Source organism: Lemur catta, chromosome 1, assembly GCF_020740605.2.
Source record: "Lemur catta isolate mLemCat1 chromosome 1, mLemCat1.pri, whole genome shotgun sequence".
In the NCBI taxonomy this organism is placed as follows: Eukaryota; Metazoa; Chordata; class Mammalia; order Primates; family Lemuridae; genus Lemur; species Lemur catta.
Genome location: NC_059128.1, coordinates 72326820 through 72352246, shown reverse-complemented (window position 1 = coordinate 72352246; position 25427 = coordinate 72326820). Strand labels below are relative to the sequence as shown.

General features: G+C 40.1%; 1 protein-coding gene across 4 annotated transcripts in view; it reads left to right on the top strand.

Moving 5' to 3' along the window:
• Window positions 1–25427, top strand: part of MEIS2 (Meis homeobox 2) — a 200602-nt gene that overhangs the window by 59462 nt on the left and 115713 nt on the right. For all 4 annotated transcript variants that reach the window (XM_045527940.1, XM_045527930.1, XM_045527959.1 and 1 more), the window contains exon 8: window positions 3513–3658. In XM_045527940.1, the coding sequence (XP_045383896.1) occupies window positions 3513–3658 (146 nt within the window). The remainder of the gene's footprint in view (window positions 1–3512; window positions 3659–25427) is intronic.

Genomic DNA, 25427 nt, shown 5'->3' with positions numbered 1-25427 from the left:
ACTGCAGATGCTGAGACACGCATTGTTATATCCCATACCTTTTTTGGCACATGCATTTGTGCTGATATACACACCCTTTTCGGCACATACACTCATTTGACACATGTGCCAAGGATTGCCAACTATTTTACATAGACACACACACCCTTAACAAAAAATGTCCACTTTGAGTTACTAACTCTTACATGATCTGGCAGTTCACACAGGGCTCTGCACTCTGTCTGGAGTGGAGTGGCTCCATCATAGCTCACTGCAACCTCAAACTCAAATGCCTGGTCTCAGACAATCCTCCCACCTCAGCCTCCCAAGTAGCTGGAACTACAGGCATGTGCCACCATGTCTGGGCTAATTTTTTTATGTTTTGTAGAGACGAGGTCTTGCTATGTTGTTAGGCTGGTCTTGAACTCCTGGCCTCAAACAATCCTCCGGCTTTGGCTTCCCAAAGTGCTGGGATTACAGCCGTGAGCCACTCTACCCAGCCTCAAAAATGTTCTTTATGCTGCTGTTTGTGCTCTATGCTGGAGCTGGTCCACAGTCCATTGGACAAAAAAGCAATCATATTTATTGTTGTATTTGGGAGAGGAAAATTCCTCTCTTTTTAGAGGTATAAATAGTAACATTAATTTTAAAGTTTTATGTCCAATATCTAGTTATTAATATAAAACTAGACACATTTTTATTTATAATTAATTTTTTACACTGGATCTAAATTCAAATATTTTACAACACTTATATAAAATGGACTGCTTTATATTAAAATTCATGTAATACTCCTATCTTCTCCAGTTTAAGTCAGTCATCAAAGGATGCACAATCTAGCTATATTTTTTCTCAGCTAAATATAGTGAATCATGTAGTTTGAAGGTGTTACCAGCCTTCTTTGCTTTTAAGCAAGAAAAAATGCGCTGTGGAAATGCTTTCTCTCATTTTTAAGGTCACTGATTGGGTTAAAAAGGCAAATGGCTTTTTTCGTTGAACTATCTTCAATTAAGCCATTAACCTTTAAAATAAGTATATTCAAAAATCTATCAAAAAAAGCTAAATGAGATTTTAACAAAATCCTGACAATTTCAGCTTAAACATATACACAGAAACCATATGTGCTTAGGAAGAAATATATACACACAGGCATTGTTTACAGAGTGTGTTTTTATATTTGGAAGACATTGAAGGAAGAGTTATTCCATACATACATTATCTGAAATGTACATTCAGATAGCCCACGTAGATTTCACATTAAGAGACAAAGATATCTTTATCCCTGGTAGGTAGACAGACAGACTGACTGACTTCAAACTTGCACTTGCAGTGTGGATTTTATTTTCCTCATCTCCGGGTACTGCTTTTCAAAATCGCCTCAGGCTACAGAACAGCACCTCAGATCCCCAAGGCCCACTGCCTGGCTCCTAATAGCCACTCTCCATCTGTGTCACATGAACAGCTGATGAGATCGCTCCAGTGTCTGTATTTTGGAGAGCACATCCACCCAGGTTAAAATGCTGGGGTTGCCAAGGAGCAGTCAGAAGCCATTAGTGTGGGTGAGAATTTGCCTTGCAGCAGTTCCTTGGCATGGTGGAGAGCGTGTGCACGTGTCCCTGCGAGAGCTTGGGGGTGTGTGTATGTGTCTCCTTGTGCAGGCGACCCCCTGGTGTACATGGGTGTGCAGGGAGGGTAGGGAGATGAAGACTAGGCTTCATATATCCGGTATTCAAAAAGTCAAATGCCTTTTGTTTCCCCGTACATTGATTCGTTCTTTGACTATTTGGGGTCCTTCTTTTTTTTTTTTTTTTTTTTATCATAACAGAAGGCAAAGAAAAAGAGAACAGCAACTTCGGGGTCATGCTCTAGTGTTTGGGCAGATGGAAGGGAGCTGCTTTGCCTTGGGGCAGGGTGGTTGTAATGAAGTGGCCTGTCAGTCTGTAAATAGTGAGGGTCATCTCTTCCATGTGATGGAGGGTATCGCATTGCAGTGAAAATGGAAATGTCAATAAAATTAATCTGCCAGCTCTTTGCTGTGGCTTTTCTGCTTCTCTGGTCAAAAAAGGTTGAGGGTTTTTTTCGGCAAGAAAGAAAAAGAACAGGTAGAGGGGAGCCCACAGAGCAGACCTCAAAGTTAGAATTCTAGCGGCCGGGTGGGCAGGGCGTCTATGTCATAGCACAATCCAAAAGGAGGGAGCCCGTCTGGGAATGAGCTGGTGGATCTATGGCATTCCTCGGGAAGCTACAGAGCGTCCAGCTCAGGCTACACTGAGCACAGAGTTTATTGTTTTAGGCTTTCTTGGACAAGGTTTTTACTTAGCATGGGATTTATGGCATTTACTGTTAATGAATGTCTATTCTTAAATTACAAAAACCCCCATCTCAGCGCAATTCCCAGATGTCCTTCCAGGACCCCGGCTTCTTAAACACCAGCAGGGAGCATAAACTCTCCACTTCTCTGTTTTTCTCTTTCGTGTGGCTCCAGGCTAATGATGTGCAAGGAAAACACAGCCATCTATAAAGCCCCAGTGCTGTCCCCGTATTCTTCATTTATTTTGCATTTGATTATGCCACAAGTCGGATCTTGTTTCTTTCCTTTTTTTAAAGTTATTAGTTCAAATATTAATGTAGGGATATGGCATATATTGCTGCTCTTGATTGATGCCTTCCCAAAAACAGGAAGACGTGCTCGTATGAATTTTAAGAAAGTAGGGGTCCTGCAATGCCTTGCCAGAAGAGTTTTTCAGATACATAATTTAGATGCCCTCCAGGCAGGCTTTCAAGGCATTTTTGCCGGAGGGCAAGAAAAAATAACTATGACTGTTAAAAGTAAATGATTTTTGCTAATGCACAATTAATGCCAGAGAAAAGCACAGAAGAGAAAGATGTTGATAGAAACTTCTGATTAAGTGAGCACCCTACCTTGATGTGTATCTTTTTTTTTTTTTCCCCATGATAATGATCAGTGGTGCAGAGAGCTAAAAGTTTTCATGTCATGGAAATGCTGAGTGCAGGGTCACATGAGGAGTGTGCGAATGTGTGTGCTTAGGAGGTGACAGCTCTAGGAGGGGCTGAGCAGGCAGTGCGTTATGTGCAATGAACAGTGACACAGTTACTGTCACCTATGCAGGCAGCCTAGAATATATAGACTACAGAACATTTAACTTGATTACCCTACAGTATGTGTTCACTATGGGCATGGGGATGCATTTCCACTGAATGGGTTTTCTGATGGCGGTTTTCCCACATTGGATTCCATAATTGACAAAGAGCTACTGCGCTGTGTCAAGTGCACAATTATAATTGAATTAATGATATGGGCAAGTGTGAGACACACAAAATTAACATTTGAAGAGGCCTGGTTTAATTTTGTCTTTTACATATTTGTGTCTCCAATTATACTTTAATGAAAGAGAATATACCCGCTTAATGGATTTCTTTCAACAAGCTTAGCTGAGCTCATCATTAGCTGCACATTGTTGTTGGCACCCTTGCTATGTTTTCTCTAATGTATTTTTATTTCTTTCTACTAGGGGATGGTTTAGACAACAGTGTAGCTTCACCTGGTACAGGTGACGATGATGATCCGGACAAGGACAAAAAACGCCAGAAGAAAAGAGGCATTTTCCCCAAAGTAGCAACAAATATCATGAGAGCTTGGCTCTTCCAGCATCTCACAGTAAGTCAAGATGAAAGAGAAAAAGAAACTTGTTGTTGTTTTGTCAAGTTCTCCTAGCAAGTTATATGGTGTCATACAGGTTTTTTTTTTTAAATCAGTGTCTATTTTCTCTTTCTAAAGATCTGATGACTAACAAAGCAGTTAACATTTTATCAACTATTACCATTCAAAAAGCACCCTCTATAAAGTAGCAGATTTTTGTTTTAAGAGGCCAGTAATGGACTTTTATTCAATATGATCTAGGAACCTAAATAGTATATAGAAGTAAATTTGTTATTTTTGCTAAAAGGTACGAGAGCAACTTCAGATAACGCAACTGCAACCAAGGGAAATGGCTGTAGAGAGCTCATGCATCCATACACATTGCTGATTACACTATTAACGAAAGCTGTTTCCTCTAGGAGGCAAAAAGAGCACCCTGTCACATACACGTCCAAGCTCACAGTATCAGGTGCATCTTTAATCACTGAAGCAGTTTACAAATGTGTCATGTATTTATATGGGAAATGCAGAAGGATTATAGGTGCTATAATGCTTTTGTTTGTAAGGTGGACATTAAAGATTCTTCTTTAGCTGTTCAAGTCCATTATCTTAAAAGCTAACCCTATTCACTTCTGGGAAAGGTTTAACCATTGCAACATTTTTAAAGTAACAATTTATCTTTATCCTCCTGTTTGCAATTGGTTTTTTGTGTCAAATACGTACTGTTGACTGTAAGACTCTCACGACAAAAAAAAATACAATATATTTTTACAGAGGAACCTAGGCATGCTTATATTTTACTGTTCATTGGGAAATTCTGGGAAAATGGTAGAAATTTCAGAGGGTGTTTCTTGCTGTAATATTGTTTTCAGGCCATTCTATTTAGGTTAATACTTAAAAATAGAGTAGCACATTGAAAGTTGAAGGTCTTCTTTGATTATCCAACTTGTGTGTTGCCATGCCGAATGACATTAGTTACAGTGTCACGGGTCCAGGACAAGGTTCCACTTTTATTTATGGTGGTGGTTGCTGCTCTGCTCTGCTCACAGAGCTGCAAAGGGCAAAGGGTGGAGCGGTGGTGGGGAGAGAAAAGTGATAGATTCACATTCCTAAATCGGCCATTTTGATGTAAGGACATTAGTAGCAAACTAAGGTGTATCGATCTGGCCTGTGGTGTCAGGATTAGCTGGGAGAACCAACGAGGCTGCCGTGGTAGTGGTTATTCTTGCCTTGCAGCTATGGCCATTTCAAAGGTCAGGGCCCTGCACTGACTCGGCTCAGAGGAATTAGACAGAACATGCGGTCTCTGGGCTGATTACTTAACCAAAGACAAAATAATGAGTCCTAAGCAAATACTGACTAATTGAAAGGGCTGTAAATCCATTACATATTGGTCAGGGATAATCAGGAGTATTTAATCACTTTTATCTATTCAGGAGCACTGAAGCTGCAACAGCAAAGCCCTGAACCTTGCCATGTGGTCATTATTCTCATCATTATCAAAATTACTTCACAGCTGTTCTTTGCTACATCACCTCAGCTGGAGATTTACTAACCTGTAAAATGTTTTTAATTTGGAAGTCGAGTGAGTGTGAGGGGAGGGGTTTCTCATTTTTAAAGGCAGGTTTGTTTGGTTAGAGTAGCAACTAGGAAAGGCAGGGTAGCGGCGGTTGGCAGGCAAGCTGCTTTCTCCTGACCAGCTCACCTGTTCGGTCTCCTCCCTCTGTCTTCCTTCGTGCTCCACCTTTCTTGGTTGAAAATACAGACTTCAGCAGTTACTTTCCAAGCAGACACCTACATGGGTTTTCAGCCTCCCTGTCGTCAAAACCAGTGTTACAGAACAATAGAACCACTAGAGAATTTGGCCGCTCTGTTTACAGATGAGGAAACTGAGACCCAGAAAGGGAAGCAGCTAGCTGAGAAGAAGCTGAGAGCAAGTCCCCAACTCTGGGCTTTTCCCACACTAGGATGACTTGGCCAAAATGATTATCACCTTTGAGAGGTGCATAGAAATCTCACGATCTCTGCCATCAGTACACTCAAAGAGGGGAGATGTGGAGAAGCCATGTGCTGTTTTCTTCACTTATTTTTAAAGCTCTCTGCTACCCCAACCTTTCTGCATAGAGAAGACTGTCCACCCGTGTTCTGTGAGTAGAATCTCGTGTGGAAGTGTCAGGAGTGGTTGATGCCTTTCTCCCACCTCCCTGCCCAGGACTCTGCCCACCGCACGCCTGGCCACTGGCTGAGATTTGTGGGTGGCCAGTGATTCCTGGGCAGGCACTTGTAGCTCTACTGTGCCACAAATCCACTGCGAGTGCGTATCCCCACTCCAAAGTGCTTTCATCTAGTTAAATGTACGCGAGTCTTTGTGCAGAATTCTCTGTCCAACTAAAAATTTTAATGAATGCCTCTCCTTCGGATGGAGAGAGAGAACTCAAATAGCCTGAGCCGGGGGAGCTGGGAAGTGTGCATTTCAAGTTCAGTTTTCTTCTGTATTGGCTGAACCTCAGTTAAGTCCATTAAATTCCCTAGACCTTCCTTTTCCCCGTTTTTCCACTGAGAGGGACACATTGCAGGATCCATAGGCTCCTTTCCCCTGCCCCTTTCATCACTTCCTCCCACTGGCTTTGTCTACCATCTTTCTCTTCTGCTCCCTGCCTTTTCTACACCTCCCTCGTATCGTACAGAAATTTTCCTCAGCTTTCTCTTTGCAGTGTTTTCCCTCTTCATCCACACTCACCCCCACTGCAGAGAAGAGGTTCAGTAACTTTGATGAGGATGGTCCTGTAAAACTTTTACTTTCCAATCTTTAATGAGCTGAAAGATTTACTCAGCTATAATTCTGAGCTCAGAAGCCAAGAATAGAGACCCCTAACTAGCGACATGTTAATTTAGATCTTCTTTTCTTACATGCACTAACAGGCATGAGGAAGTCCTTGGAAATAGAGATTCCCCAGTATATTTTTCTGTCATTTAATTAATTTCAACTTTCAAAGTGAAATGTTGGCTCTAGCTCACTGAAAATAGATGTAGTCTAAATTATTATTTCATGTAAATTTCTTTAGAAGTGCATGATTCAATGTGCATTCCTCCATTATTAGTCTCTTTAACATTATTTCAAACTGGTTTGTTCCCTTTTGTGCAGTCTGACCTGTTCTTGTATTACAATAATCCCCGATGTACCCTTTTTTCTTTCTTTTTTAAAAAAGAAGCTAATTGAATTATCTCATTATTTTAATTTGTTAAGCAAATGTATTTTGCATCTCAGGATGTGTTCTTAAAGAAGGGGGCTGCTAAGGCTTTGCCCCCTGAATGGGCCATTGGCCCATTTTGACATTCATGCATTCATTAACTAGCAGAACATAAAAGAACTCTGGTTGTATTTTTTTTTTCCAAACACCCAACCAGCATGGAGCAACTTTTCCCAATAAGCCACAGGGGTCTCTCTACATATGTTCTCAACTGCAAGCTATTGTCACCTATTCTGAATACCTCAAAAGGCCCAGAGGGGAAAAAAACCCACCTCAACAAAGGCCAACTGTAGCAATTGTTAAGTCTTAGTCTCAATATGACAAAAATCATTCACCTTCAGTTTTCTTGGAAGAACAAGTTCCACTACAACTGTTACAGTTAAAACAATCTCTCAAATTCCTATGCACCACCAACTTTAGGGGCAAAGGTAATAAACTTGCAGCTAATTGATTATGTTGAGAAAAATATTTAAATCCAAAGTGGCATTTAAAAAAACCAAGTTATTTGAGGAATTGAAGAGTTTCCATATTCAGAGTTAAGCACTTTGAATTTGCTTGATCTGAGGCTAAATAATTACTTCCTAGTTTCTAACTACCTATTTTCAAAATTTTCTTTAGAAAAATCCCCTCTAAAAAACTCACAATAATTTTAAGAAAATAAATCCTTTTTTTTTTTTTTAGAGCCTCATCTAGCGAAAGCATCGTATATACCACTACCCTCTTCCATTGGCTTATGGCTGTGCCTGGCTTCTCAGCCTAAGAAATCTAGTGAAGATTGAAGAAAGGCTCTGTTAGAAATGTATATGCTTTTGCTGGAAAGAACCCAGTGGCAAAAATAAAAAACTTAGGGAAATCCTAGGGAAGTATATGCCTTTTGCTAACACATGGAGATTATGATATCATAAAAGTAAGCCTGCCATTACAACTGTTTTTATTTGACTTCAAAGATAGTTAAAGAAAGAAACAGCAAGAAATAATACCCAGGCTGACGGTTTATTCATAACCATGAAAAACTCCTTCACGCCAAGAAGCCCTTAGTGTGCTCGATTAGGCTCTCAGGCACCTCCACTTGCCACCTTCAAGAGCTCCCCTGGTTGTGCTGCAAAGAATATATTTGATCATGGAATAAAAACAGGAAGTGCTCACGCACAAAGGCACCACTTGGTCATACCAGTTTCTGACTAAAGGTCTTCTTATTTGAAAACATGGGGATAAAGCTCACACTTAGGAGATGAGGGACTTCTTTAAAAAATATGTGTACGGAATCAGAAGCAAATTTTATTTAAAAGTGATGTGATGTCATGTAGCCTCCTTGAAACTGCAGTCCTAAAATCCCTGCCCTTTGTTCCAGGCAAAAGGCTTTGTCCCCTCTCTAGATATACTCTGGGAAGGGATGAGGCCTGCCTCTCAGGTGTTTACTCATTTCACTCCTTGCATATTAGGATCTGTTTTATGGAATTTTTGTAAAGGTCTGAGTTTGATAATAAAGATGTGTTTTAAAATATATTGTTCCACAGAGACATTGCTCCCAAGTTATGAATAAATACAGTTCCATGTTACATTAGAGAAACATGAATCTCTTCTCTAGGGAGTTCATCAAGACCACATGACTGTAAACTTAGTCATCTTAAATTTGTTATTATGATGTGTGTGTGAACATGCACTCACACACGTGAGAGGGAGGGAGGTAGAGACAGAGAGAGACTTAGACTATTTTATCTTTTAACTAGTTCTCTTCCTCTTGTGAAGATGCAGATGGTTCTTTTCTTAAATGAGGCAGTGCAGTGTGGAGGTTAAGAGCATAGAGCCTGGAATCTGCAACACAGTAGATTTTGGATCTTGAGCCATTACCCTCTCTAAGCCTCATTTTCCATTTTTGTTGAATGAGGATAATTCTAGACCCACCTAGTAGGGTTATTGTAAAGATTAAATGAAATATTGCAAACTGCTCAGCCCCATGCCTGGCTCTTATAGTAAGTACATAATATAAAGTCACTATAATTCTTATTTTAATCTAGTTAAATGGCTAGCAGGAGGCTTGGACCAATGGACCCAGGCATCTAAAGTTATGACATTCATTCCTGGGACTGTGTGAGATGGGAAGACCAGATTTTGCCAAATAACTCCAATTACCTCTCATAGGAGAGAACATGGCCCAAACCCCACCTTCTAAAAGCCATGTAAACATTCAGTGGCTGCTCACTGATGCTAGGGGACAGCATCAGAGAGGCCTAGTGCCAATGAAGGCTGGCGCATCCTGGTGAGCCTGCTGGGATGGGGTGGGAGGTGGAGAAGAAACCGGTTGGGAAGGAGTTTAGAACGCTTCATCTGGGCCTACTTTTGGAAGAGAATGCTCCCTTTTCACCATATGGGTTCCACCATGTGAACAGAATCTGGAGTTGCCTGCTTCCTCAGAGTGTGAAGGTCTAGGCTCTCTGTGAGACAGCATGGTATGATTTTTTTTTAAAGGAGTCACCAAATGTGAAATTTGAAGACTTGAGTTTGAACTCTATGATCTTGGGTAAATTATTCAACCTCTCTGAACCTAGTTCTTACCTTCAAAATGAAAATAGTAAGTATAGCACCCTATTTAGGTTGAGTTGCTATGTGGTTCAAATAATGCAGTCAATGTGTAAACTGTAATGTGCTGCACAAATGTCAAGTATTTTGGTCTTTTCATTGTGTGCTTGGGATTCCAGCTGCCTGAGGCCTCCAGTGTCTTAGGGAATCCCCAAGGATTAGAGATCTAGTGCTGCCCACCTTGCTCATCTCTCCCCCGATTTCTCCAGTTGTCCCCTTCCACAAGTGTATCCATGGAGACACTGTGGCAATTTCTGTTATTAGACATCTTTTTAAAGACCTTGAATGGTTAATTGAATCAGTATTTCATGGATATTAGTTATTTCTATTTGGAAATTAGTGCCTTCATGATTCTGAGACTGGTCTACTTAATATTAATAGCTATGGGCCAAATTAATACCAAATATGAAATGTTGGCCTTACTTACAGAGTGAGAGATGGCTTTTCTCATATTCAGAGATGCAGATGTGCCCTGAATACAAGTGGGGTTCATGGGCTAAGAAATACTTCTGTGGAAATGCATGTGCAGAGCACACAGCTGAGAAACACCAGCAGGCAGAGCTTCCCACAAACATGCAGCATAGTGAGGCCGCCCCTGGCCTTAGCCTTTGCATTGTTTTCCTGCTTGCCAGGAGAAAACATCTGTGAATTATTTGAATGGAACCTTATACTAGAGATCGTCTGAGCTGGTGTCATCTCTGTTTAATTTCAGGAAATGATGTCACAATGCATTAAATAACAATGCTGGGTGATTTATTTTCCTGTGGACATGCTGTCCTAAGCATTCCTCTTCTTTTGCAATGTTTCCAATTAGCTGTAAGCTTGAGTATTCTTCCTATTTCATAATGATTTTGAGGAGTGGGGGTGGGAGATTGGGGTAGAAAGAGGGGTAATTTCAGAGGTTGCCAAGGTTCAGAGCTAATGGCACATCCATCATGTCTTTATTGGGACAGGACGGTTCTGAGCACTGGGACTATGATCACCAGTGGCAACCTACAACAGCCTTGGTTGGCTTTAAAGAATATCTAAAAAAGAAAGCCTGAAGGTTCTGATGCTAGCTGCCCAAAGAGCCGCTAGATGATTTTAATAGTGACCTGCCTACTGTAGCTTCTGCCTTTATCAAAGTTTCTGTGCACTCCCTTCTTCAGTAAAGAATAGAGGACATAAGTCAATTCTGTGTGCCATCTGTCGTCGTTTTTATAATTTCTCAAATTAAAGAGACAGGCCAAAAATTTAATGTTGTGTTGAATCCTAGAAACTCCTCTAGAAGACAGAAAATTGCAACTGAATTTACTTTGTCTCTCTTGAGGAGAAAAAGATCGCATACTGCTGTGTCACAACCTTTTGCTTGTAGTCCCAATTTGGTGTTTAAAATGGATTATGAGGGCTTCTGCATGGGAAAGACCGACGTGTTTGGAATTCAGCAGCCTTTGTTCACGTGGTTCCGAATGACACTGAAGTAAACTTGCCAGTGTGGTCTCCTCTATGCAAAAATATGTCAAAGTACATCAGACAATCCCATTTAAAAGAAGCTCACCTGAAATAAACTAAGAAAATTACCTCCCAGATTATGAGCTACTAAGTGACAGACACATTTTAAAAATAAGTAAATGATAAGCAGAGCACAGAGGGATTTTAGGACAGGGAAACGACTTGATGTGACACTGTAATGGTGGATACATGTCATTATACATTTGTCCAAACCCTTAGAATGTACAACACTAAGAGTGAACCCAAATGTAAACTGTGGACTCTGGATGATAATGATGCATCAACGTAACACATTTCACTGTAACAGGTGTACCACTCTGGTAGGGGATGTGGATGACCGAGGAAACTATGTATGTGTGGGGGCAGGAAGCATATGTGAAATCTCTGTACCTTTCTCTCAATTTTGCTGTGAGCTTAAACTAATCTAAAAAATTAAAATCTACTTAAAAAAAACAGATAATTGAGTGAGAAGATTGAAGAATGAAATGCTTATTAAATTACCATCAAAAAGAAACTAAAATAGTTATTAGCTCAAAGTTTAGCATCCCATTTCATAAAATATCACTCCGAGTATAATTGTTTAAAAATACGTTAAAGAATTCAAGGAGATGGGGAGTTGAGGACCCTTGAATAAAGGAAAATAGAAGGCATGTGCATATTGAATATTCAGCTATTTAAAAACTCTAAGAATAGAGTGCCATTAAATGCTGTTTAGTAAAATCCCTGAATATTCATTCAGATCATAGGGAAAATTTCCATTTCTTCATTCCACATGACCATAGTTTGCAAGTATATTCTGTGGCGAAGTGGAGTTACTGAGAATTAAAGGCTAAGTTGACTGGGTTACGAGAACACTGACTATCCCTCAGATTGGCTGCAGCATAGGGTCATAAAGTGACCTTACCGTTCAGGACTAATTTTGATTTTAGAGAGTATTACTGCACAGATTTCAGAGGACTCCTGGAAATGTCCTGTCTTCTCCGTGCTGTAGTCTGCTTTTGCAATTTGGAACAGATTATGAAGTGTAAAGATGATATCCAGCCCCATTTCTCCTGTTAAGAAATAGTGACTTGGGCAGGAAGCATTAGGTTGGTTGAATGGAATTTGCCTTATTACATTTATGTGCTGCATGCCACTTTCTAAATTGATTGGCAGCAGTTGTTTACAGTATGCAAAGTAATCACTGGCACCCTTTAAAGGTGTATTATCCTCTTAAAACATAATAGTAATGCCATTTTCATGCTTTTACATTTGCTATTCATATTCTGAACTGCCAAGTCCCAAATCTGCCAGAACTAATTTAAGTTGTTTTTATCTAATAGTGGATACGTTGTCAAGTCACAATATAATGGCAGATAATTTTTCTTAAACTATAGTTTTACTTCTTGGTTATAATAGATAACATGAATATTTGTTGAATCTGACTTGATTGTCCACACACACAAAAATTACAGCTCAAAAGATATTATCGTGTGATTCTGAGATGACAAGAAATGAAGAGAATGTTATCTAGTTATTCTGAGCATTATAAAAAATTAACAGGGGCTACTAATCAGCCCTCTTCCTACTCTCCCGTCCAAATTTACTCATACCTTATTTGCCTAACATAGCCAGATAATGAAGATCAACTCCTGTTAATCCCTGCACCAAATCTTTTTGCTACTCTTAATTTAAATGCCTCGGTTATCACATTATAATGTAGCTGTTTAGTTTTTGTTTGTTTGTTTGTTTGTTTTTTTGCTTCTTTCATCATTCCCCTACAATCACAAATATTCCAGATTTAATTTTGGCTGGGAAATATTTGGCAGTTCCATGACTAATAATTTAGAAAAAGATACTCCCATGACTCAGGTCATACTACAATTGGAAAATGGCTTTTATCTTACCCAGAATACGTGGTGTGACCCCATCGTATGCTGACAATAAACAACCCAAGTGTACTGGGGCGGTGCTACACTAGTCTTTTAAAAAGAAAAAGGCTTTTATCAATAGAAGAGATGAATGCTGGATTATTCCCCATAGGTTTGGAGACACGTTGGAAGTCTCTGTAAAAGCAGGCTTAGTTTTTTCCCCATGGTGAGAAGTTATAGGTTCCATTTCAGTGTTTCAAGATACCTGTAGGCAGCTCCTGAGTTGTTACACTTGTTTTAAACCCTGCCTCACAGTGGATTTTTTTTTAAAGTGGTAAGAGAACATAGGAATATGGAGTCATTATTAGTCAATTAGTCAACAATTAGTTTCAGTTTTGTGCTAATTTCTGGGAAACCAGAAGTTTAGACCTATGTGGCAAAATCTCACCGATTACTTGATGTCACTTTGATAAACACCCCTCTTATAGCTTAATCCTGAAGCTTTTATGTTTTCTGGTGAACCACTTAAATGATAATCAAATACGCCCATGTGTAAAGGCATCAGTTTTTAACATGACCTTTGTTGCAAGTCTGGCAATCCTTTAAAAATAGTTCGAATTTTTTTTTTTTTTTACAGAGTAAGTTTGAAGAAAGTGATTTAGTGCCATTTGATACTTATATATTTGTACTCTTTTGTCAATGGCTATCTCAAATACTCCCATGCTTATTTGAAATGTATGTATTAATATAATCAGTTAAATAAAAAGGAGTGAGCTTCAATTCTCATGAATCTATAGCTGGACTCTTTTGGAACAGACAATGGAAATGTTTGTAATTCATTTAAAAAAATGAGTGATTTTCCTACCTTTAGATAGTGAGGACAATCTGTTAACTCTTTGTGCTTATAAAAACAAGCAAACATTTCAGAGTACAGTGAAAGAAATCACTGCTGTTTATGAGGTTATATATACCCGAGTTAGCAGAGTTAGGACCAAATCAAAGACCTGACCAGGGTCCTAGTCTTAGCATAGCCTTTTGTAGGGTTATCTTGGGCAAGTCATTTAATTTATCGGAGTGCCTATTGTCTTACCTCATTGTTTTGAGGGTTAGCTAAGATTAGAAATAGCCCTCCAAAAAGGGCAAAATACCAAGCATGTATAAAATGATATCCGTTAATGTTTTAATACAATTCATTGAAATAATTATTCTGTCTTAGCTCCATGAAACCTGAACACTCTTCAGAAGCAAGTGTTGTATTTATTTCTTTTGCCCTAAATCTGGAATGGGAGTCAAATCCTACAAATAGCACAATATGTGCAAGAAGAAGGGCAAAAGACCTTAGGGACTGTTTGTGCTGTGGTAGTTTCAGGGGCATCATGAGTCAAAGTAATTTTTGGAAATTTATGCCCTCAAACTTAAGAGAAAGAACTGGGTGACTGCAAATTAACCTCACAATAAAGTCATTCTCACTTGTGTCACTACAGTTTTGGAACAAACTTGTTGGGGATTTGGGCATCTTTATTCTTTGTCCGTAAACCCTTCCTCCTGAGAACTAACTGGTCCGCCAGCCTGCCACTTGTCATCCTGGCCAAGTTAGTGGGGAAGAACCATTTTATATCTCTAAAATGGTGATCTCACAGGCCCATTCTAAGGAAGGTGGAATCCTGTATATGCTAGACACACAATTATCTCATTGCAGCAAGAGGTCAATGGGCTTTCCCCGCCCCCCACCCCCAGGAGACAGTTTCAACTTGGATGCTTGATCAAGCTTCCTTTGATTCTACATATAGAGATGTGCAGATGTTAACAGCTCTTCAGACAGAATCCACTTTGGCTGAAGCACAGTATATGAATGGGAGAAAGTGAGGAAATCTTCAAAAGGTACATTGAGGCTTTAGGTTTAGATCCACTAGCCAGATATTCAGGTAGGAGAACTCTGTGGAAGCTGGAAATGGTGGCTCCATGGTTTGAGAGTCGGGGGTAATCTTTATAGAAGTAGTGCTTGAAACCATGGCATTGGATAACGGTTAGAAATGGAGACAGTGCAGAGAGAAGAGGTTAGAGTTTTTTGAAGACTACATTTAAAGGGAGGAAGGGACAAAGTAATAAGCAGAGATGAAGACATCAGACCATAAACCGATCATATAAAGAGGGAAGGAGTTTCAAAGTAGAGGAAGTAGATTCTGTAGAAAGATCAAGGACGATGATGACTAAAAATAAGCCTTTGGATTTGGCACTTGAATGTCATGGTCTGCTTATGAATTCTGCAGGTTGATGAGTGAGCAGGCAAAGCTGGGAGGAAACAAAGGAAGAGCAGAAGACAGTGCGAAGCACAGGGTGGCAGGGTTTCCCAGCAGAGGGGTGTCAGGTGAACCAGTGCCTCAGTAGAGGGGAGCTGTAGGTGTGGGGGTGGAGAGAGTGACAGTGGGGGATGATGCACTGTTCCAGAGAAGGAAGCCAGTGAAGATGGAGGCCAAAGCCCAAGGGTAAAGGTACGGTGGAGACGGACACATTTTTAATAGATAGGCAGAAAGCTGAGAAAATTGAGTAGAGAGTTTGTCTAACTGAACGATTCAGAACTGTGGAGAGTGTGACGAAGAGTGAAGCAGGAAGGCCCAAAACTATGGCCTGGGAACAAAGAGGGCCAGGCTGGAATGTTCTCCGTCCACATCATTTCATCCTTGCCCAGGCAGTGCTCAGGAGCCCAGGAGCAGGAGGGATGAAAGCAGACAGTGGGGAAAACCTAAGCCTGGGACTGACGGACAACACTGGGAGAGGGAGGGTGTCAGAGAATTCCCAAAATGGTGGACCAGTGAGTAAAACTTCCAATAAGATATTCTTTGCTGGGATCATGACAGAAAAACAATTATACAGTGCATCTGAATCATGAATCGACTAAGAAAAGTCAAGATATTTTTGGAAAAGGAAAATGAGGGAGGCTTGGCACTGAGTATCAATCATTAAATGTGTTATAAAGCTACAGGGTGTGGCATTGACTAACACAATAAGCAGAATGATCATTTGAACAAAATAGGAATTCATAAATCAACCCAAACATATACAGAAATTTATTAATTTTGAAGGCATCACTTCAAGTCGGTTGAGGGAAAAAAGGAATAATTCAATTAATGGTTTTTAGATAATGGTTTAAATATTTTTGAAAAAAAGCAATCAATAGTCTCCATCAGAGTTTTTTGAAATAGATACGACTATTTCTCTTTCCTTTGTTCAGTGAAATGCTTTCAGAGCATAAAAGCAAAGAAATTATAAAGAAGAATGGAGGTAGATGAAATTAAATAAAAATAAAAATTAAGAGCTTTTGAATGCCAAGAAAACACCATAAACAAAGTAAAAGCAAACATTAACCTGGCAAAAATATGAGCAACATTATAAAACAGGCAAAGGATTAGTGTTCCTAATAAATTAAGCATTGCACAAATCAATAAGGAAAAAATTGAAATGGATAAGAAGACAAAGATGAATAGGTCCATTCACAAAAGAAAAAATACAAGTGACCAGCAGGCATGTTTAGCTTTATTAGTTACCAAATAAATTTAAAAATCAGCAACAACAAATTTTTATTTGATAGAAATTAAGAACGAATAAAAAAAATTATGATGTCCAGTACTGTCCAGGGTGGGAGGAAATACATACCTTAATAATGATTATTAAAAAATGCCATAGTCTTTTTGGAACTTAAACTAATAATAGGTATAAAAAAGCTAAACATGTTCTTATCCTTTGATCCAGTAATTCAGTTTCTAGGAGTTTATCTTGAAGAAAATAATAAAAAACATACACAAAAATTATGCAAGATTGTGTATAGAGACATTATTTATGACAATAAAAAAACTGAACATCACACATATTCCCAGCTACAGGGTACTGTAATGGAATGTTATGGACTACTATGTGATCATTAAAAATTATATTCTAAAAAATCTTTTGAGATACAGGAAAATCTCTCAATGTATTGCTACATTGTGATGTGAAATAAAACAGACAAGGCAGTTTTATATGATATAATTCCAGTTTTTTAAAAGAAAAAATATATGAATATATGCACAGAACATATGAGCGATTATCCTTGGCTAGTGAGATCTGGGTGACATTTTTACTTTTTACATTCAAAATTTTCTGTACAATGTATAGTATAATACAGGACGATAATTTTAATAAAGAACTGTGCTGGGTATGGGGGAGAGATAAAGTGTGGTAGTGTACTGAGAATACTGGAAGCCCACGGAGGAGTTGTAAGTCCCCTGCAGATTAAAAGAGAGAACAGAGAACCAAGAAAGCAGCATTTTAGGGCCTGTGATCGTGGAAGTGCAGTATCTCTGCTTGATGAATTCCAGGGCTGGCAAAGTAGAAATGGATGACGTCTGAACATTGGAATTAATGGAGGCAAGATATTAGAAGGGGCTTTGTCATACATATACTTCAAAACTAGGGGCCAGACAAGGTGGCTTATGCCTGTAATCCTAGCACTTTGGGAGGCTGAAGCAGGAGGATTGCTTGAGGTCAGGAGTTTGAGACCAGCATGAGCAAGAGTGAGACACCTTGTCTCTACTAAAAATAGAAAAATTAGCCAGCAGTTGTGGCACATGCTTGTAGTCCCAGGTACTTGGGAGGCTGAGGCAGGAGGATCACTTGAACCCAGAAGTTTGAGGTTGCAGTGAGCTACGATGAGGTCACTGCACTCTAGCCCAGGCCACAGAGTGAGACTCTGCCTCAAAAACAACAAACAAACAAAAACCAAAAAAGTAGGGGCAAGTGATGGGGTGAAGAGGAACAACAACGTTCCAGTACAGACAGATGGTGCCAGGGGCGGGGGCAGTGGGAGTGGCTTAGAGGGCAGCATTCTCTCAGCAATGGGTGAAGAGGAATGATAGCAAATGCTGTGGGTTTTATGTGAAAAGGGGCTGGTCAAGGCTGAGATCAGGGAATAGGAGAAGAAAGGGAAGAGAGAACAGTCTAGCCCCTTATCCCAGATTCCAGAGGGACAGGTAAGGAGGAAAAACGAGTGACTTTCATGAAAAGTATATTAGTTAACGAGGGCTGCCAAAACAAAATACCATAGACTGTGTAGCTTAAACAACAGAAATTTATTTTCTTACAGTTCTGGAGGCTGGAAAGTCCAAGATCAAGGTGCCAAGTAGGGTGGGTGTTAGGCGAGGGCTCCTTATGGGGTTGCAGATGGCTGCCTTCATGCTGTCCTTCCATGATCTTTCCTCTGAGAGTGCACACAGGGAGAGTGAGCTCTCTCTCCCCCTCTTCTTATCAGACACCAATCCTCTTGGATTGGGAGCCCAGCCTTATGACTGTATTTAACCCTAATTACCTCCCAAAAGTTCTGTCTCCAAATAACAATCACATTGGGGGTTTGGGTTTCAACACACAAAAATTGGGGGACACAATTCAGTTCCTGGCAGAAAGTTTTCAGGGAAACAGTAAAAATATTTTTGACAAAATTTTGGATGAACCCAAGTTTCAACAAGACAAGGGTATGGGAATGATCAAAGTCTGCCGTCCCTCGTCATACACAGCAGGTGAGAGTGAGGGCACAGGGGCAAGGTAAGGCACGTTAATTTGGGACGTGGTGAGACAAAACAAAAAGTCCTGAATGCCAAGAGTAATGCCGGTGGGATTCCAGGCTTTGGCTAGACTCCAGTGGTAATAAAGCTCTCTAGAAGCCGATCGAAGATTGAAGTAGAGAACCTGAAATAGAGGTCCCCCGAACGTTTCCCCACAGCACCCGGATGGAGGCAGGAAAGAGGAGCAAAGGAGGCGTGGGGAGGACTATTCAGTTGGCTAAAATAAGCCACAAATTGAGTTCTTATTTTGATCATGTGTGAGGTTTGTTTGATCTAGCTGTTTTTCCTTAGAGTTCAGTTTTACATATGCTTCAGAGCCCAACCAGCTTGTGTATTTTCAGGATTTTCTTTCTTTCATTTTTTCCCCCCTCTCTCTTTCTTTTCCTTCTTAGGTTTTTAGATCGGGGAGGGTAAGGACGGAGGGAAACGAGGTCAGCAGACGAGGCTCATTCCCCGGTTTGTCAGACTGTGCTCTTGACCTCTCCTCAGGACCTGTGATTAATACACGCTTTGTCGAGGAGACTTGGCAAACCCCGCTCTCTGCAGGACTCGATTCATAATTCACAGCGAGCAGGAGGAGCAGGGTCTTTGTGGTGGCTTGTTTGCTCTTTGCTGCACAGAAAGCAATGCGTTCTGACCTTCGCTGTTATCTAATCAGGAAGTAGACGGTCCTGGAGTGTAGTTGAACCCTCGTAGGGCTCTCTACAACTGTAAATTATGTTCGTGCTCCCCGGATCTGGGGCACGCCACACTTTACATTACTATTGTGTATCTTAAAATAAACAGCATCCCAAGCTGTTTATTTTGGTGTTACTGTGTATGCAATTTTAAAACAGTGGTTACTTAAACAAATGTCTCTGTTCCCATAGCACTTGAAAGCCAGTGTTTGCTCCTGTGGTTTTGGATTTTGTCACTTCTGTTTGGATTATATTTGAAATCCCCACTGTGAGCAGTTGGAATGAACCTGGCAGCACCTAAGACCAGGACCTGCTGTTGGGCCCTGCCCTTCGCCGTGTGCAGCTGTCTTCCTCCTCTCCCCGTGCTCCCTCCACCCTCTGCAGCTCCATCGAGTGTGCACAAACCAGACATTTTGCTTTCTCTTTGGGGCTCTACATTTATCCCCATGAGTGATCTGCAGAGTCACAGAGATCTACTTTAAGTTCCTAGATACTGTGCAATTGAATTGAATAAGTGGTGTTGTGATGATTCTATAACAAAATACTATTCCCAAATACTCATTTATAATTGCCATTTTTATATAGTAGATACAGTGCATATTCCATTGACACTGCTTGGCCAAGATGAATGAGTAGAGGGGCAGGTAGACAAAATGGATGTAAAAATATCAAAGTTTAGGCAATGACTTGCCCTGTGACCCTCAGTCCTCATGCTCACTGCATGCAGCGGTGAAATAGAAAGGTAGAGTGTCTTGATAGCTCATGCAAGACTCATTTGTGTGCAGGCAGACTTTGGTTTGATTCACAGGAGGCTACTTGCTAGCATTGTTTCTTTGGACAAGGTATTTAACATCTCTAAGTCTTTGTCTGTAAAATGGGTAGGATTGTTGGCGCAGGAGGGGAACTGGATAAAATAGAATATATAAAACAGCTCATCTCACTTGAACGAGGTTGGTACTCAATAATTACTCTTTCCCTTCTCCCTCCAACTCTCACCCCATGACATAAATTGCAGCTGTGGGTGGTCCGGGCATAGTCCCATTGGTTTGAAGCTGGAGTTAATGTAGTGTGGAACCATCAGAGTCTGACCTGGCCTGCTGAGTGATGTTTGGGATAGTCATTACCCAGAATCTGCTTAACCATTAGCCTTGGGGACACAGTGCTCCAGACTTCTCCATTCTCTGGCCTCTTTTTAAGGAGAGAAGCAGAGGCTAATTTGAAGTTTTGTATTATGTGTGCCTTCCTCCCCACCATTAGTGGAGATATCAAATTATAATCATCTTTCCATCTTGGTGACATAAATTGCTTCTGTTGTACTAATAGGTTATAAGGGAACTTTGTGGATTGATTTGCTTGTTAATGAATGAATGAGTGAAAACCTGCGTGGCTTCTTGGGTATTTTAAGAAGTCTAAATTCTGGTGGTACAATTCAGTGCCTTTCATATGCAGACCAAAAATTTGTCTACACAAGTAAAATTGTTTTTCTTATAACTCGGTTGTGTAAATGAGATAAGAATTGATTTTGCATATGTAGTTACTATTTATATTTTCCACAGAAATCAACACTACTTTGAAAAATTTAGATTATAAACCTATTAGACTGAAATTGTATAATGTGATAAATCTAAAACATTAATGAGATGGTGTGGGTCTTACTGGTTAGATACCCACTTTCCCCCTTCTTCTAAAGCATATGCACATAGGCACATATGCAAGGTACTATGCTTTGAATAAGTGAGAAAGCATTCCTTGGATCACGTAGACACAAGCTAGATGCAGTCATTGTTTTTCATTGCTCTCTATGTTTCCATGAACATTACCGTGTAAGATATTTTGAGCATGTGGATGTTTAATTCCAAATATAAAGAAAATACTTAGTGTCATAGAGTGATTGAGTGCTTGGATGAGGCTTCAGTATCTCCTGTTAGCTGAGTTGCCTTGAGCAGGTTACTTAACTTTTTCCCAGTCTCAGTTCCTTTCTTTGTAAAATGGGAAAAATAGTAATGCCTCCTCCCCCGGTTGTCAGGATGCACAGAGGAGACAATGCTTGGACAAAGCATTCACCCATTGCCTGAGTTAAATACTGAGAAAGCCTTGCTCTTAGGATTAAGTTGGCCCTTTAAGGGGGAAAACTAATTTTTTAATTTCTATAATGATTTTGAAGGTAAAATAAATTCAAAATTTTTTTATGACATTGGCTCACTTCTGTCCTAAACACTCTAGAATCCCATTTCTCCAGATGGGACACAAAAGAGGAGTATGAGATAGAAATAAGTGGGGAATAGAAAGAGGGCCTGGACTGTAAGTAGGTGATCTCCATTTCACTCCTCCGTCCCTTCTGTGGTTGCCTCCTTCATCGCATGCTTTCGTTAGTGGTATTGTTCTTTTTTTTGTCTGCTTATCACCTTCCTAATAGGCATAATTTGGCACACTTTCTATAGATGTTTACTGTTTCTCCCCAATTTCAGCCACTCCCTCCCCTTGACCAGGTTCTCTGTGGTTGGACTGCATCCCCATTCTTCCCCATTTCTTTAACCTCCTACCTATCACTTGCATGTGGCATTCAAATAATTGTATTATTTTCCATTAGTTTGCCTCCTCAGAAACAGGTCAAATTCTTATTAAGGAGACAGTGGAAGGAAATGTACTTTTTTGCCCCAATAAAATTAGGTGGCATAGTGACAACTGTGTGTTTGTTAAAAAGCAGTTAGTACAAATTAGAAATACTTCACAACAGATGTGTTTTGTGGAAGGATATGCTAAAAAATTAAACAGAGAATACTTTCCGGTTATAATTTTAGAAAAATATTGTGCAATGAAGCAAATTTACAATTCACTTAAATCAACCTTTTTATAGAGTGTGTGCCTTCATGATAAAATTTTGACAATTCTGCAGTTTGTTTCAGTGTTTCATTGAGGGGGTGGGAATCCATCTGCTAGTTATTTTGGGGGACACCATTACATCAATAAAATGATTCCTAAGTTGTACACAGACTTCGTTTTAAATTAATGTGTAGCTCTTTTAAGTATGCGTGACTTAAAGGCAAAAGTTTCTATTATATGCATAATAGTAAGAATTTCTTTTTTTCTTTCTGTCGAACACAATCTCAGTGTACTCTACTCTCCAAGAACCTTTTGGGCCCTGGGTTCTCCCAGACGTTTCTTATTCCTGCTTCACTGAGACTCCTTTTTGAGCTGCTGGGGGGACGTTTTTTTTCAAGTTGCTACCGTTGATACAGTTGCTATTAATCACTGTCTGCCATGTTGTGACGCAGGTTTAATAACATCCCATTGAGTGGCTTTTGCAAACTGGAGGCTTACCAACAGCACTGGCCTTTGATATTCGACTCACACCAGGAAAAAGAAAATGTAGAGTAAAAAAAAAAAAAAAAAAAACCCTGCAAATAGAAAAAAGAACAAAAACTGGAGAAAACAGAGTGAAATCAAAAACAGATAGCTTTCTGTGTGCAGCTTAGTTTGCCATGGAAGCAGCGAAGCTATAAATCTCAGCAGTGTTTGAAAACTGAACATGAGGCTGCTAAATTTATCATTCATTCTTTGTTGTTTCTGGGAGGGTAGGAGCTAGCTGATTTGGCTAACTGTGGTTTCTGGCCCCCACCCCCATCAATAACATTTCATTTTTCTCAAAATAAATTCGAAATTTATTTTTTGCTGGCTTAAAGAATACTGGGTGATTTTTATCAATTGTTGGGAAAAGAAGGGGAAAAGGAAGGCTGGCTTTGAGTCATCCATGTGTTATGTCAGTGTGTAATTTCTTCCACTTCGTGAATGTGAGGATGGGGTGGTTTTTCTTCATTATAGAAGGAAAGGGTATACACATCTCCTGCTATACTCTTTAAAAAATTTAAATTCATATGTAGAATTAAAAAGTGTGGAGAAAAGAAAGTTCACTGCCATGAGTAAATCTGGAGCCTGATGAAGCTGCAAAATTCCCTCCTTTTGTTTGCACTAGTGCTCTGTGTTGCACGGCACAGGGGGAAAAAAAGGTAGAAAGCAAGCCTGCTACAGATGTGACTAGCTATGAATATTCATGAGTGCCATCGCTCCTCCTTTCCTAGAGCATCCAGGCTTTTCTGATCTTCCTCTTGCGCAGCTCCCAGATGCTCCCCTGCCACCCACCCCACACTTCCCCCACCTCAAATCTGCCCTCCCTGACCAACCCTGGAACAAGACTGCAGTTTATTTCAGTAACAGCCTGGCATGATACAGTGATCGGTAGCCTTAGAAGTGTGTGTGTGTGTGTGTGTGTGTGTGTGTGTGTGTGTGAATATACTCTTGCATCAAAACAAAGGGGGGAAAAGAAAAAAAATGTAATTATCCACAGTTTTATGAATTCAACTCCCCTTAATGTTCATTATTTAAACCAGCAGCAATTACAAGTTCAAAGGGGTTTAGAGGGCCAGCAACCCGCATAATCACTGCCAAATTAAGCGGGACTCATTCGTCACAGGAGAGTACACCCTGAGCAGTGAATCATGCATGCCATGACAGGCTCTGATTTACATAAAGCAGAAATCTGTGCCCTCTGGGGCTGCGCGTTACTTCATCTCAGTAGCCCTGTGATACGGGAGTTTTCTTTTGGTGTTAGGAAGCTGGCACCGCCTCATGCGTGGCATAGCATTCCACTAAGTATCGACAGTAGTTATTCACTTCAGGGTGTTCTTGAGCTCAAATCACATGTCGGACCATGACGTAAGTGAAATTCTCAATCTGGAAAAGAAAAGAATTTCTTTCCCTAAAGTTTCTGAGTTAAGTACTTTCATGGTTAGAAAGACCAAGAGTTTTGGTGCAGTTGCCATTGATTTCCTTTCATCTCCAACTGTTCAGGTCTGTGGTTAAAAATCTTTGATGCTGATAAGGAAACAAAGCACCTTAGACCTATGACCTAAGTGCCATAAGTGCCCTAAGGCATGGAAAAGTGTCCCCGAAGGCCCTTTCTCGTTTGGCATTTGGAGAAGAACTTTTGAATGTTACCTAGTGAATAATTGAAGTAACCTGTGCTCTAAAGCTGGGCTTTCTGTTATTAAACTTTAGAGGACTTCTGATTGGATGGTTCAGTAAACCTGCTTGAGAGCTGTCACCGGCCATTGAGATCTCTTGGGTCTAAACAATAAAAATTCCAGAATTGAGTTCAAATGGAAATACATTAGGTTCGAGATAATGGTGTGAGACACCAAAATAATATATGGAGATTTTTATCTGTCTTTCTTAGATGTTCTCTCTTGTCCTTTAGGCAAAACTCTGTCCTGTTTTGTCACTTCTTCCCTCTTTTAGGGAGAGCTTCTCTGTCCATTTGTGGCTAAATTATCTTAGTATTATAATGTCATTCCCCCCCGCACAGTGATTTTCTCTTCTTTTCTCCCGTAAAGTGCTGCATCCACACTTTAAGATTGGAAGTGTTTGGGCTTTGAGAATTAACTTGGCAATTTAGGAGATTATATACACTTATAATTTTTTGCTGACTTTGAAGTGCAGATAAAGTTCTTGTGGTTTTGTCTCTTGTAACTTGGTCTGTGCTGCACATATATCAAAGCAGAGGGTTTAAAAAGTTCTTTGCGGCAGATCACAGTAGTTTTTGATCCAATGTGACAAAATGGACCAAGGCACCCTCCAACAGGCTTCCTGGTGTTCTGCCGTTGGTAATGTTCTACCACCACCACTCAAAGCTTCCAGAGGTTTCACCTTGCCCTTCAGTTTCTGGATAATTTGTTTTTCCTGGGTTGTTTTCTGTATCCTTATCCCCAAAATTTTTCACCAACTGGAGATTTTGGATACCCCCCAATCCAAGTGTTAAGTGACGGGAATGTCATCTCTACTGTCCCAAGTATACTTCAAGGCAACATATTTGTAGTGGAAAGAGGAGTAAGCCAAGAATCTGAGTCCCAGGTTAGTCCAGTGTTGGCAACCCATTGTTGGCAAGATGAAATGGGCAAGTCATTTAACTTTTCAGAGTTTCAGTTTCCTCATCTGGAAAATGGGTATATTCATTTCTATCTTGCCTGAGCCCCAGATTGCTATAAGCAGTGGTGGTAGTTATTTTTATTCCACTCCAAAGCTCTGAACTTACCAAAGCTGTTTGAGTTCCTCCTAAAATCATCTTTATTCCTCTCCTCTCTTTTGCTCATCTTCATTCCCAGAAGCAAGATCCTTTCTCTCTCGTTTCTTCAGGCCTTGTTCTCACATGCGGGCTGAGCTTTACTGTAAGGTGCCATCTGGCATTCTGAGCGGAAGGATTCTCCTGGACTCAATGAAATCTTCCAAGCCAATTTCCTTTCTTTCACCACCACCCTAGTATCCTAGTGAAGAAGAATCAACATTTTGAC